This window comes from Grammomys surdaster, unplaced genomic scaffold (genome assembly GCF_004785775.1).
Source record: "Grammomys surdaster isolate TR1022 unplaced genomic scaffold, NIH_TR_1.0 126313, whole genome shotgun sequence".
NCBI lineage: Eukaryota > Metazoa > Chordata > Mammalia > Rodentia > Muridae > Grammomys > Grammomys surdaster.
Window position 1 is genome coordinate 3,509,953 of NW_021621113.1, and position 14,990 is coordinate 3,524,942.

Genomic DNA, 14,990 nt, shown 5'->3' on the forward strand with positions numbered 1-14,990 from the left:
CAATGACCTTCACAAAATTGCTAATCTTTTTCCTTGTGACATCCATGCATTTTCTGTTAATGTTTATTTTTACATATTTGCTTAATCGCCTATTATGTAAATATTTTTATATTTTGGCTTTAGACTTATTTTTAGGAACTACTCAGTAATATTTAGAGCCTACCATGAAGCAGGCATACACAAAGCATTCTTATTTGTAATCTTTAGAATGGAAGAGCACTTGCCTGGTCTGCATGAACTCCTAGGTTCAATCTCCAGCACCACAAAAAATATGAAAGACAGACAGACAGAAGACATAAGTGCTGCTGAGGCTGGAGCTGGAATTCACTGGTAGTGCACAAAACCTTGGACTTGACTCTCAGCTATGAACAAACAGCAAAGGACAGACACCTACATATTCTTGTGTCTGTCTTCTGAAGGAGGCGCAAAGGGTTCTTTGCATAAATATGCTTTTCCTATTCTTTTCTAAATATATGTGTGCACATACACATATGTATGCATTGTTTCTGTATGCATATACATGATATAAGATGAAAACTCTTACAGTGTTTTCCAGTTCCTTGTTAACTTACTTAATTCTGGGCTTTGTGTTCACTTTGCCTCCTTGTCAGTTTTCCTGGGTGTCCCTGCTTGGCCTGGAGCTTGCAGTAATTCTGCCTCTCTTTCCCAAGTGATGCCCCAAGTGGGTTTTTTTTACATTTTGTTTTGACATACCTGGCCTCAAGTACATTATATAGCTCAGAGTATCTTTCTTACATAGAGTATCAGAGCATCTTTCTCCTGATCCTTCTGTCTCTCCCCACAAGGGATGCTCTTGGCTTGAGGGAGGTGGAGGGAGTTTGAAATGGTCTCATGGCCAAGTTAGTCTGGAACTGTGTTGTTCAAACTGGCTTCAAATTCAAAATCCTTCTCGTCTGTTTCCCGAGTGCTGGAATTAGACATATACCACTAAGCCTGGCATTTGGTTTTATGTAAGTTTTTTTTTATTTCTTAGGTTTTTAAATTTTAAATGATATATGTGAGTGTTTTCCCTGTGTGTGTATGTATGTGTGCACACACACACACATGCTCGTGCCAGGTACCAGAAACACATGCTCGTGCCAGGTACCAGAAGAGGTACCTGAGCACTGAGCTGGACAGTGGTGGCACAGGCTTCTAGTCGCAGTGCTTGGGAGTTAGAGGCAGGCGGGTTTCTGAGTTCGAGCCCAGCCTGGTCCAACTCTGTGTCAAACACCAGGGAGAAAAAAAAAAAAAAAAAAAACTTAGGGCAGTGGTGGCGCATGCCTTTAATCCCAGCACTTGGGAGGCAGAGGTGGGCGGATTTCTGAGTTTGAGGCCAACTAGCCTGGTCTACAGAGTGAGTTCCAGGACAGCCAGGGCTACACAGAGAAACCAAAAAAAAAAAAAAAAAAAAAACAGGGGGCAATGAATCCCCCTTGGAACAATAATTGCAGACATTGACCCACTATGTTAGTGCTGGAAACCAAACTCAAATCCTACACAAGAGCAGCAGACACCCTGCCCTCTGAGCCGCCTCTACAAACTCCATTTGTTTGGTCTGTTTGTTGCTGTTTCTAAGGCAAGGTCTCCATGTAGCCCTGTTTGTCTTATATTGGCTATGTATACCAGGCTGGTCTCGTACTCACAGAGATCTGCCTAGCTCTGCCTCCCAAGTGCTAGGTTTAGAGTCATGAACCACCGTGTCCCAGCTTCTCTGCTGTTTTTCTCATTCCTTTCCTTTTCTAGGACAGTGTGTATGTTGTTCTGGCTGTCCTAGTGCTTACTATGTAGACCAGGCTGGCGTCAACATCACAGAGCTGGGATTAAAGGTATCTGCCACTGCACCTGGCTTCTCTGCTGGTTTTCAATTTGAATCCTGAATGCAGTTTTGCATTTTTACAGGTCTGGGACCTACGCCAGAACAAGTTAACCTACACCATGAGAGGCCATGCAGACTCCGTAACTGGCTTGAGCTTGAGTTCTGAAGGATCTTATCTCCTGTCCAATGCAATGGACAACACAGGTAACTTTGGGGAGCAGCTGTTCTGGGGCTGATGTCTGTTGACCCTAAAGTCTGGCTGGGGGCATTTAGGATTAATAACGTGCACTGGGAAGTGGTGGTGCTGCAGAGCTGCTAAGTTACCTGTTTTCAGACATGACTACTGGAGTGTGAGTCTGGGGCTCACATGATCAAAGGACAGTCACTCCCACAAATTGTCCTTTGACCTTCATAGACATGCATACCTCCTCATTGGTTTGCGAGCTCTCCCTCACATATGTATACACTAAAAAAATAAATCTTTAAAAATATTTTTATTGAGAGTTTGGGAAGATACCAGTGGTAGGTGTGTAGCATGCACACACCCCTGGGCTCTCCAGCCACACGGAAGGACTGTCGGGAAAGGGTGCTGAGAGATCTGCCTGTAAGCTCGGAGACCATTTACATGAGTTGATCTAGAGCCCAGGGTTCTAAGACCAGGATTTAGAAGTCTCACCCTAAGTCTTGTGTGCAGCATAAGCAGCTTTACACACGGCATCTCCTCCGCCCAGGCATCCCACACAGATAGTTGTCAGAGGGCTGCGCTTTCCCTTTCAGCTCTGAGACTGAATCCTAACTTGATACTAGAGGCTTTGTCTGATTAGCAGAAAGGGATGGGTGGTTGTTTGCTATCCATTTGAAGCTTTCTTCAGTGCTCTTTTCTGGCAAGTGTTTTCCCTCAGTAGCGTTGGTATGAGACAAAGTTGTCAGGAAAGCATCTCACCATGCTGGCCTTCCCAGCACATTCTCCTACCCTCTCCTGCTTGTCACTGAGTTATGGACTGGGAGGATGGGCTTGCTGTAGTGACATGGACGGTGCCACTGGAGACAGACGCCACACCGTTGCTGTCCAGACTGTAGGCAGTGGAGACTAAAGCACTACTGATGCTTGGCCTGTAGCAGATGCTCAGTAAATGTTTGTTGGATGGATGTATATCTGCTTCCTGGTCATCTTCTTATGTCAGGAGCAAACTTTCATGTGTAGCTGCCCTTGCTGCATAATAGCTCTCGCTGCTGTCCACAGTCTCTGGGTGTATGTGATCTTCGTCTCGGTGGATTTACCTTGGACTAGCCTAGCGTTCTGAAAGTAAGGAACATGAAGCTTTCCCTACATAGCTGTTAAAATAGTAAGAATTGCTTGTTATTGTTATCCTTTAAATAGGCTTATTTTTTAAAAGCTGAAAGTTAACTTCAGCTATACAGTCAAGATTACCCAAGGCTACATGAGATTGTATCTAAACAAAACAAAAACAAATTCTGGTGTTTTTCTTAATTTTGGGGAGCAGGAAGCCAAGGTGTATTCTTACTTTACCTAACATTTACCCATATTTCGATATAAGATTCAAAATTAGATTCAGAGTTCATGTTTTCTAAGGCAGGAGTGTATGGTAGAGCACTTGGCTGGTACATATGAGGCCCTGGATTAAATCCCCAACCACTGGGGATGGGGGCAGTGTTCATGTGTCCTCAGGATGGGAGATAGTGTCATGGGTCCTGGGGATGAGGACAGTGTCATGCCCTCTTTCTCCCTCTGGTGACTCCTGTCTGAGGAGTGAGAGGGAAGGTAAAGTTGGGTTTTCCCAACCTGCATCCCAGCAGTCCCTGCATCCCAGCAGTCCCTGCATCCCAGCAGTCGGTGGAGGCAAGGAGATGACTCAGTCAGTCAAGTGCCTGCTGTTCTAACATGAGGACCTGAGTTCAGACTCTGTAACCCCAGCTGCAAGGGGCTCCCTGGGCTCCCTGCCAGCCAGTCTAGAGCTCCGAGTGTTTTAGGCTCCGTGAACCCTGTGTCAGAAAATAAGGCAGAAGCTGAGCAGGACGATTCACCTCTAATCCCAGCACTTGGGAAGCAGGTGCTCTGTGAGTTTAAGGTCAGCCTGATTGATCTATATAAAGCAATGCTACAACCCTTTAATACAGTTCCCAGTGCTGTGGTGACCCCAAACCATAAAGGCATTGTTGCTACTTCATAACTGCAATTCTGCTACCGTTTATGAATAGAAATGTAAATATTTTTGGAGATAGAGGTTTGTCAAAGGTGTCCAGACCCATAGGTTGAGAACCACTAACATAGAGTGTTCCAGGCCAGGGAAGGCTGCAGAATGAGACCCTGTCTCAGAGAGTGCCTGGGAGGAGAGTCTAGCCTCTGGTATCTCCACAAATGAATGTATTCTTAAGCATGTACTTACACTGTATACCCAAAAATATTTTTCCCTTTATTCAATGTATTCGAATGTTTGCCCTCATGTGTGAATGTGCACCCATGTATGTGCCTGATGCCCTTGGAGGTCAGAAGGGGGCACTGGACCTCCTGGAACTGAGTTACAGGCCGATGGTTGTGAGTCACCACATGGGTGCTGGGAACTGGACCCAGGTCCTCCGCAAGAGCACCAAGTGTTCTTAAGCACCAGGCTGTCTCTTTAGCCCCAGAACTTTTTTTTTTTTTTTTTTTTACATTAAATAAATTGGTTGCCATATTGAAGCTTTGCTGAATATGACTCTAAACTGTCAGAGAGGTCATTTGGGAAATATTTTTTGATTTTGGGTGGTTTTGGATCCAGGCAGACCTTAAAGTCAAATTTACATTGACCCTCCTGCCTAACTCCCCACCCACAAAAATGGGGTGTGTGTGTGCACGTGTGTCAGACAGACAGACATATCTAACTGTATTCTGTTGCAAACCCCCAACTGTGTTTCTCATCTCCCTCCTACTTCCTCAGCTCTCTGTGCCCTTATCTTAATGAGAAGGTGGTCACGGTGGCTCCAGCCCTAGTGTAGATCATTCCCACTGGGAGAAGGAGGGAGTCTTTACAGTGTGTTGTGTTGGACCTCCTCCCCAGAGACAGTATTTGTAACTGATGTGGAAGCTACTGCCTCTAGTTGTGTTTGTTGCTTGACTGGTTTGGATTTGCTTTGTAGTGCGTGTCTGGGATGTCCGGCCATTTGCTCCCAAAGAGAGATGTGTGAAGATATTTCAAGGAAATGTCCACAACTTTGAAAAGGTGAGTAGGGCTTGCCGCGGGGGTTGGTTTTACTGTGCGTTTGATCTGAAGAAACATTTAAAGTGATGATCAGATAGAATTGTTGACTCACTAAGAATGAGTTAAGTCTGGAAACCATTCTTCATCAAAGCTGCCCTCCTGCCTCAGCTTCCCCTGTGCTCAGATTACAGGAGCCCATGCCTGGCTCACAGCTCTTCTTGCCGCAAGTAAAATTAGTACAGTGTATTAGAAAAGACAATCTCACAGGTAGCCAGTGCTGGGGCCCATTCTCATTCCTAGACTTCTGACTTCAGTACCTCTCTGACAGGACATAATACCCAGACACCGCTGTTAGAGCCCTGGGTCTGTGTCTGTTCCCCTTACGTCACAATGGCTCGTTCAGCAGCGTTTTCTCCAACCATCAAGAGTCCCAGGCAGCTTTTCTGTCTGCCTAGAGCTTGTTGAGAGATGTCGGTGGTTCGTTTCCTTTTGTGAGTTTACCGACACTACTTTACTTTATAAATAAATTTTATTTCTGGTGGGTTTGGTGGGTTTGTTGTTGTTGTTTGTTTGTTTGTTCTTTAAGATAAACAGCAAAGAAAAATAAAAGCAAGATAATTTTTTAAAATATTTTAATAGATTCAACGTAGGTGGAGCTAAGAGAGCCTTCATTTAAAGACAACAAATTTTTGTTGCCAGATTTGTTTTTAATAACTATGTTAAGCATCTCTGCGTCTAGTGTTTATGTGTTATACAATTACAAAGCAGGCTGGAGAGTTTCCTCAGCAGTTAAAAGCACTGGCTGCCCTTGCAGAGGACCAGGGTCTGATTCCTGGTGACCACAGAGCAGCTCACAGTTATCTTTAACTCCAGGCCCGAAGATGTGATGCCTGTTTCTGGCCTCCTTGGTCACCAGGCACACATGTGGTGCCCAAACATACTTGTACACAAATCACCTAAATAATACACTTAGATTAATAATAAATAAGGTAAGCCAGGCTATAGTGGTATATGCTTTTATTCCTGGAACTCAGGAGGCAGAAGCAGGCATCTCTTTATGAGTTCAAGGTCAGCCTGGTTCACAAAATGAGTTCTAGGACAGTCAGGGATGTTGTTATATAGAAAATCCCTGTCTAGAAAAACTAATAAGTAAATAAGAAAGTTTTTAGAAATAAGATAAATATTTAAAGAAAGATAAATGAAATTACAAAGCATGCTCTTTGAGCAGAGTGTGCTGCCTGATGACGGTCTGGGAGATGCTCAAAGCCAAGGAGGAAGTTAAGTCAGCTGGCTCCTAGTGTAGCAACAGAAGCTTGGCACATTAACTGTTCATGGACTTTCCTTTATTACAGAACCTTCTGAGATGTTCCTGGTCACCAGACGGAAGCAAGATAGCAGCTGGCTCAGCAGACAGGTAAGGATTTCTGGTGTAAGGTGGAGAATGGTGTGCCTATGCGGGTCGCACATCTAATGCCTGAGTGTGAAGACAGCAGTGGTAGAGTTTTCTGTTTGTTTTTAGGCCTAGAGAGTCGACAGTGTGTTTATATCTGTTGGCGACTCGTGATCTGATCAATGTCTCTGTCTTCTCCTTCGCATCATCGATACGTTAAAGGCCGTCCTCTGCAGCCGTCCCAGTCCTGCATTCTCCTCTAGGCTCTCTCATGCCTCCCTCGCTGCTCTTCCCAGTAACCACTCTACTTCTCTGAGCTGTCCACGGCGCTCTTCCTTTAGCATGACACATTGCTCTTTGCTTCATACGGCTAACTTTTACTAGCATTTCCCTCCTTTAGTCAGACATGTTGGGACATCCCTGTGAATGGCTCTCACAGTCAGAGGACATCTCTTGACAGTACTCTGTAAACTCAGGGTACTGCTAGTAGGTGCTTGAATTCCTACCTAGGTCAGAGGTGACAATCAAATTCTACCCTGTGTCAACCCAACATTAGGTCATAGCTGCCAATGTTAAAGATGATTCAGAGCCAGATCCAGGCTCAGTGGAAAATGCCAGTGTTGCTGAGGGAAGTGGGCTAGTAGCTTCCATCTCTGCCAGGTTACTAGGCTTTCCTGGGTGTGAACATAGAATGGCTCAGGGCCTTATGTGTGAATGGGAAACAGAGAGGGCAGAATTCACCTGCCAGATACAGGTCGGTTTTGGTGTCTGTGGTGCTGTGTACTTAGGAGGAAATCAGACGGAGTAGGGATTCTGGGTGCCGAGGACAGAGGACTTGTACGTGTCCTAGAGGTTCGGTGTAGAGGCCTGTAAGTAGGGCTCTTCCTCACCTCATAGCTTTCAGCACAGCTCGGGGTTCCCTTAGAAACGTTTTTTGGTTTTGTTTTATTCTAAACAAGGTCTCATGTGTCTCTGGCTGTCTTCAAACTCTCTGTTTAGACTAGGCTGGCCTTGAACTCAGAGCAGGAGTATGCTAGCATGCCCAGCTCACATTTTCTGATTTATAATGTCCTCTTGCTCCTCTTCCTCTGCACCAATCCTTACAGGAGAATGCATGGCTTGGTCAGAAGGGAAGTCTGCCTCTTCTGCTGGACTTGGCTGGATTTCACAGGCCACCCTGATAGCCTAGAGTCAGTGATCAGTTCTGTTATATAAGTAGCCTGGTTTCTACTAAATGGTGACGTATCCAAGTTTGGGGGTGGGGGATAAGGAACCCCTCTAAATTTAGCATATAATTGGCAGCCATGAGGAGTGAGCCTTGAAGTATAAACCCTTGGAGATCTAGGCTTCTGCTGGTTTCTGCGAACTTGAGAGATGATGTCCAACTCAGAAAACCACTTTCCAGCTGCGCCTGGGTCTGGTGGATTTCCTCTTCTGCTCACAGATCACTTCCTCCTGTGTCCTCTAACCCTCTGCCACCCTGTTACAGGCACCAGCAGAGGGCCAGGAGGACTCAGCTCAGCCACATGACTTCATGGGGTTCTGGCTGTATAGCACGTTTACTCGTAAGAGCAATAGCAATCGTTAATTCTATGTGCCAGACACTGCATATAGTCTCATTTTTCTCAGAAAGCTATAATCTTTTTTCTCCATTACTATAACAGAAGAAAGAGGCAGTGGTCTGACCTGGCCAGTGCGTCCGTGCTGCAGAGCTTGGCCCCGTTTTTCTGACTCCTGTGCTGTCGGTCTTCACTGAGCACCAGTTGAGAGGCAGGGTGGGGTGTGCCTCTTGTCTAGACCATTGAGGTCTTATGTAGCCCAGGGTGGCCTTTAAATCCCTTGTCTTGCAGCCCGCTCCGACCAAGTGCTGGGTTTATGGGTATATGCCAGTATGCCCAACTATTCCAGATCTGTTACCCAGTTACTCTGGAGCCTACACTGTAAGGGCATAGGATGTGATTAATAAACTCCTATCTATTTACTGAGTATAGAGGGGTTTAGAAAAATCTCACAGTATATCCTAAAGTGGCCTCAAACCCATAATCCTCCTGGCTTTCCTCTTCCCAGTGCTGGGGTTGTGGGTATGATCTTTCTGTAATTTCAGAATTCTGTAAATAGCATAATCAGTCATAGGCGATGACAATTTTGTTAGGGGTAGGTTGGTTAGTTGATTGGTGGTTGGTTTTTTGAGACAGGGTTTCTCTGCATATCCCTGGCTGTCCTGGAATGAACTCTGTACACCAGACTGGCCTCAGACTCACAGAGACCCTAACGCTGGGATGAAAGGTGCATGTCACTGCTGCCCAGCCTCAGTTTTGTTGGTTTGAAGCCTCCAGATCTCGATTTCAGTTGGTGTAGTCCTCGTTTCTGAAGCCCAGAGCATAGTGCAGTAAACAAACATTTCCATGTTGCTTCCAGCCCACCCGCTCTGACCCTCCTCTAAGGGACCTTCCTTTGTTTGTTGTGGCATCTTGCAGGTTTGTGTATGTGTGGGACACCACAAGCCGAAGGATCCTGTATAAGCTGCCTGGTCATGCTGGCTCCATCAATGAAGTGGCTTTCCACCCCGACGAGCCCATCAGTAAGTCCACATCCGCCCTGACTGCTCCAGATGGGAAGTGATAGCTCTCCAGGACGTTGGGGGTACAGAGGCAGGCAGGAGTCAGTTATGGGAATCTAGTGTTAACACTTGGGTTTTGAGGGTTTAGGGGGATTGAGAGGGAGCTGGGACAGCTGACCAAAAGAGTAGGCAGTTGTCAGCATAAAGGAGACACCAGTACTATAGTAGCCTAGGGGTTGCTTTTTACACGAATACTGGATGGAACTGGAAGTCTTTTGTAATTTTTCCAGACAGGGTTTCTTTGGGTAACCCTGCCTGTCCTGGAACCCAGAGATCCGCCTGCCTCTGCCTCCCAAGTGCTGGGATTAAAGGCCTGCCCCATAATTAATAGGCCAAACTGAAAGTCTTTTTCTCCAATTGGGGTCTCACTGTGTAGCCTTGGCTTAACTGATGCTTACTTTGTATCCCATGCTGGCATCACTTGAGGTAATCCTCCTACCTCAGTCTAGGTATACTAGGCTCTTCAGATGTGAACCCAGCACATAAACCACAGTGGGAGATAGTCAGTATGAAGCAGTTAGTTTATTAAAGATGAGCCTGGAGGGCTGGAGAGATGGCTCAGTGGTTAAGAGCACTGACTGCTCTTCCAGAGGTCCTGAGTTCAATTCCCAGCAACCACATGGTGGCTCACAACCATCTGTAATAGGATCTGATGCCCTCTTCTGCTGTGTCTGAAAAGAGTGACAGTGTACTACTCATATACACATAATAAAATAAAATTAAAAAAAAAAGAATTTATGGTTTATGAGTATTTAGATTAAAATTGTAGTAAGTTTGATTAGCTAGCTAAGCCAATTAAAGAAAAAAACCTTTTAGCATTCTCCAGGACGTTCTATAAGAAGCACATTGACTGGGTGGGTGGGAACTTTTAATCCCGGCTCTGGGTGGGCAGAAGCAGGAGGGTCACTGGAGGTTTGAGGCTAGCCAGTCTACATAGCAAGTTCTAGATCAGCCTGGGCTGAATAAAGAGACCGTCTCAGAAACCTTGTCTAAGAAAACCACAGCTCCAAATAGACACATAGGCACGCGCATGTGTTTGTGTGTGTGTGTGCACATGTGTGACTGGCACAGACAGCAACATTGTTTTTCTTGGGTTTGACTTACCGAGCATCAGGCCTGGAGCCTGGTTGCCTGTGTACAGCCATCTTCACGGTTTCAAGAGGACTGCCAGGCTGCAGTGTCCTGTGTGTAGTGTTGAGGAGAATTCAAGCTAATTCCAGCTGCTCTTCTTTGTCACAATTGTCTCTTGACACAGGGCCCTTGAGCCCCAGGGATCCCAAGCCTTCATTGTCTCCTCGTTCTCTCTCTCAGTCCTCTCAGCGTCCAGTGACAAGAGGCTGTACATGGGCGAGATCCAGTGAAGACGTGGAGTGGATGGAAGGAAGGCTCCCAGCCCTGTGGCCGGAGTTAGCCAGAGTCCGATGGTGTCTGAGCTGACCTGCCCTCAGATGGTCATCGTTAGCCAGCAGCTGGAGGTGATGGCCATATTCCAACAACCACTTGTACCCCATTCACCAGAACAACTGTGGCCTCTGGTACCAACTACCAGATTTCAGGGATTGGTTTCTTCTCTTTAAAAAATAAGATTCCTTCAGAAGGACAAACATTGGTTTGACATTTCCTGGTTTTTTTAATCTAGGCTAGAGACAGGGAATGTCAATTGAAATTTGTTAGTTGGATTTGTTTTCTGCTTTATTTTTAAATTGAGTAAGTGGCTTGTATATTTCTTTCAGTGTTTGAGTCATTTTGTATTAAAAATCCAAACAGATACCTTTTTACAAGAACCTTGTGGTTTGGATTTATTGCTGTCTTTTCTCTGAGGCCTGACTGCTGTAAGTCAGAGCAAGCACTTGTCCAGGAGGTACAGTCCGTTTACACGTCAGCAGTGCACCTTTGTGTGGAGTTCCCCTTTCTGTTTGGAGGCTTCTTCAGTCCTGTGAAAATGACGTTCTTTGTCAGGAGCAAATTCTCTGTAACTAGAAGCAGAGCATCCTGAAGGTGATAAGTGATGTCCAGAAGAACCTAGCTGTCGTATATTTGGACACATCTCTAACGAACAGGCCCTGTCTACTCTGCCCCCTGCCCAAAGCTCTTTTCTTAGTGTCATTCCTGTGCTCAGGGTCCTGGAGTAGACAGGAGTGTGGCAGCCCCAGTCACTGCCCTTGGCCAGGATGCTGCTTCCCGAGCAGTGCTCAGGGAGATGGTGTCTAATTTTCTGGGGCTTTTTATGATCCTATTTTCTTGTCGGACTTTCCTGCTCTGACAGAGATATTGAGAAATGATGTTGTATGCCTTCTACTAGAAACTTCTGTCTCAAAGTAAAAAGTCTTCCTATCTGAGCATGTTTGGGTTTAGACTTTTAGCTTATGATCTTAAATGATATTTATCCTAAGTTACAAAGAGGTGCTACCCTGGGTTTAGAGCATAGTCATTCAACAAACACCTGTTATATGACAACCAAAGTCATCATTGCTGAGGATAGAGACAGAAAGCATCCTGTCCTTGTCACCATGAAAAGTGCACAACCAGTAGAGAACATTGTTGGAAATAAACCGCTTTTTTTTTTTTTTAAGTGAGCACATGCAAGAGATTTATTTAACTTATTAATGAGGAAGCCAGCGGTATGGGAAGGCTCTCAGAGCAATTACTTGTAATACAGTGAATGAAGTTTGACTAAAGCACACTGGAAACACAGGGGGGAGCGATTTATTGTGCCTGCGAGAGAACAAGCAAGCATCCTAGATGCTGTGATTATGCTTGGGTGGGGCAGAGGATATGAGGAGGGCTGTCTGAAAATAGACACAGTCCTGAGGGTATGGTGGTGTACCTCAGTGTGACAGAGACAGGGACAGCAAATGAAAGGAGCTCTCTTATTCCCAGAGACCATAAATGTCCGGGACTTGCTCACTTCTGTAGATTGAGGTTTTCCAAGGTGTGTCCCACAGACGCAGAGTTTGAAGATCCCATTGTCAAATACATTTGGGGAAGATGGGATTAAACAGCATGGAACTCCACTTGGGAGGCAGAGGCAGGCGGATTTCTGAGTTCGAAAGTTCGAGGTTAGCCTGGTCTACAGAGTGAGTTCCAGGACAGCCAGGGCTACACAGAGAAATCCTGTCTCGAAAAAAACCAAACAAACAAACAAAAAAACCAGCATGGAACTCATTCCATTACTCTGAGCCTTACCATACAAAGGACTGTGTGCTGTAAGATCAGGCCAGACATGGAGCATGCCTGTGCTCCCAACACTTGGAACCAGGGGATGGGAGAATCAAGTTCAAGGTCATGCTCTGCGACATAGCTAGCTGGAGGCCAGCCTGAGTTTGGTCCCCAGAAACTGAATAAAAATCCAGATGTAGTGGTGCAAGATGAGAACTGGGGACAAAGGGTATTGTTGAAGCTCATAGGCCGGCTGGCCCGAAGCACCCACACAGCATGACACAAGAGACCTTGCCTCAAAACAGTGGAAGAATAAAAGAACCCCTGTCATACAGAAACTCTGACATCACATCAGGCCTGAGCACTAATTAATTGCATATATGGCTATGATGACCTCCAGGAGAAATGTGGCCCCAATAGGCATTCAGCCTTGTCTCCGTGCCCCCACAGAAATCACAGGTAGCTTAAGACCCCTTTTTAAATGTAATTTTTTTAAATGCTATAGAGTATTTTTATTAAAGTATAATTTACACAAATAAAATATAACATTCAAAGTGGATAGTTCAGTGAGTTTTGACACACATTTGAAACCACACTACCATCAATACAGTGAAGACACAGTTTCCATGTGTTTCCTTGTAGGTTATCTACTGTCCCTTTGCCCCAGATGGCTTTCTATCACTCTAGACTAGTTCTGCTTTCTTTAGAACGTTATACAATTGGTTCATATAGATCACAGTTTTCTGCATAGGTTTATTGCTACCACAGACTGACATTTGATGTAAGCAAACAGTGTGTTTTGTGTACTTATTTCTTGTATGAAGAAAGCACTTATGAGTCATTTGCTATTTAGTGAGATGAATAATTTTTTTTTTTTAGATTAGAGCATATTAAACTTTTTTGGGGGGAGGGGGAGATCAGGCCTCTATTCGCGCCTACGCAAGATTAGAATCTCCATGGCCCTTCTATACTTAGAGAAGGGAGGAGATGTCAGGGCAGCCCTGTTTATATACTGAAGGCCTAAAATCAGCCATAGGCCTAAAATCAGCAATAGGCCTGTCATACATGCATGCTAATACAAAGTCTTGGGTCTCTGGAAAAACATTGAAACAGATGCCTAGAAGCTATTGAAAACAGGCAGCTTTTGTGGAAATTTACCAGCCTGAGTAGTCATAGACCTTGTAAATAGGTAGCCTTGGTGGATAGTACCAACTTAGATAAGGACAAGTGAATCATAGGCAGAGTCATAGTGACCTGTCCCCTGAACCTTCACCCAGCCGATACCCTGTTCTGAAAGATATCTGTACTCGGTGCTGGAGAGATGGCTCAGTGGTTAAGAGCATGAACTGCTCTTCCAGAGGTCCTGAGTTCAATTCCCAGCAACCACATGGTGGCTTACAACCATCTGTAATGGAATCTGATGCCCTTTCTGGTGTGTCTGAAGACAGTGAAAACGTACTCATATACATAAAATAAATAAATATTTAAAAAAAAAAAAAAGATATCTGTACTCCCCCTGAACACCCAGGCTCCGGTGTTATTCCCTTTCCCACATACTGCCTTTTTGTGTTTATAACCCCTGTGTGAATAAGTAAAAAATATTACTTGATTTTTTTAAAAAAGTTCAATATGCTCTAAATATAATTTTTAATCTATGTGCGTGTCTGTTTCTGTGTATGTGCACCGTGTGCATGCAATACCCACAAAGGCCAGTAGAGGGCATTCATCCCGGGGAGCTGTAGTTAAAAGCAGTTGTGAACCACCTGATGTGTGTGCTAGGATCTGAACTCAGCAAGTGCTTCCAAGTACCGAGACATCTCCAGGCCTCTAACCCTTTTTAACACAGGGTCCACATGCCTCAGTCCAGTCCCCTCTACTCATGTCATTGTGTGTTTATACACATGCTATGCATGTGTGGCTACCTGTGACTTGACACATGGGAAGATCAGAGGGCGGCTTGGTGAAGTGGATTCCCTCCACGTTTACATGGGTTCCACAGGTTAGACTTGGTCACCAGGCTATGTGCGGGGATGGGGGGGGGGGCGGTGAGTACATGCCAGATACACGCGTGGCGGTCAGAGGTAACCTACAGTTGGCTGTCTCCTACCATGTGGATCCCTCGGATCAGACTCAGGTTGTCAGGCTTGAGAACGCTTTACCTACTGAGACCTCTCACCAGCCCCTGACACTGCACTAAAGGTCTCCCAGCCTCCTGAGAGTTTACTGGAGGGTGTAAGGCCTCGGAGACTGCAGGTGTTTCCTCTAACTTCAGCCCCTTCCCAGGAGCCATTAGCAGGAAATGGCAGTACCATTTAGGATTGAAGAGAACAGAAGCCCTAGCCTGGGAATAAAGATTTAAGCATAAAACATCTCCAGGGGGTGCAAATTGTCTCCTCACTTTGGGAGAGATAGATTACTCTCGAATGAGTAATGGCATCTCTGGCTTTCAGTTAATTTCCCTTTATGACTTCAGTCTCTAGCACTTAATACCATGGGCACTTACAGAGCCAAACTTCTTTTTCACTGCCTGGCTTGTTGTGAGCTGAATTGTGGGGGAGGTGAATTTTAAGTCATTGTTTCTAGCCACCCCCACACACACCTACAACCCCAGTTCCATCCCTAATCCCCCCTCAAACAGTTCATTCACAAACACTTCTTTAGAGCACAGTCCTGTCTTCCTGACTTCCTCTGGTTGTACAGAGACAGTTGACCCTTTCAGGGAAGAGAGGTTAATCCGTGGGAATGTCAGTGGCCTCAGTCTGGGGTGAGTCCCCTAACGAGGGAGTTCCAGTCATCCTTGTC

The 14,990-nt window shown here is 45.4% G+C and overlaps 1 protein-coding gene across 1 annotated transcript in view; it reads left to right on the plus strand.

Annotated features, from left to right (window-relative positions):
* Snrnp40 (small nuclear ribonucleoprotein U5 subunit 40) overlaps positions 1-10,813 on the plus strand; it is a 29,596-nt gene extending 18,783 nt beyond the window's left edge. Inside the window, exons 6-10 of the mRNA XM_028759741.1 lie at positions 1,903-2,023; positions 4,958-5,040; positions 6,372-6,433; positions 8,887-8,990; positions 10,341-10,813. Of these exons, the coding sequence (XP_028615574.1) occupies positions 1,903-2,023; positions 4,958-5,040; positions 6,372-6,433; positions 8,887-8,990; positions 10,341-10,390 (420 nt within the window). The 3' untranslated portion in view covers positions 10,391-10,813. The remainder of the gene's footprint in view (positions 1-1,902; positions 2,024-4,957; positions 5,041-6,371; positions 6,434-8,886; positions 8,991-10,340) is intronic.
* Positions 10,814-14,990: the final 4,177 nt, after the last annotated feature.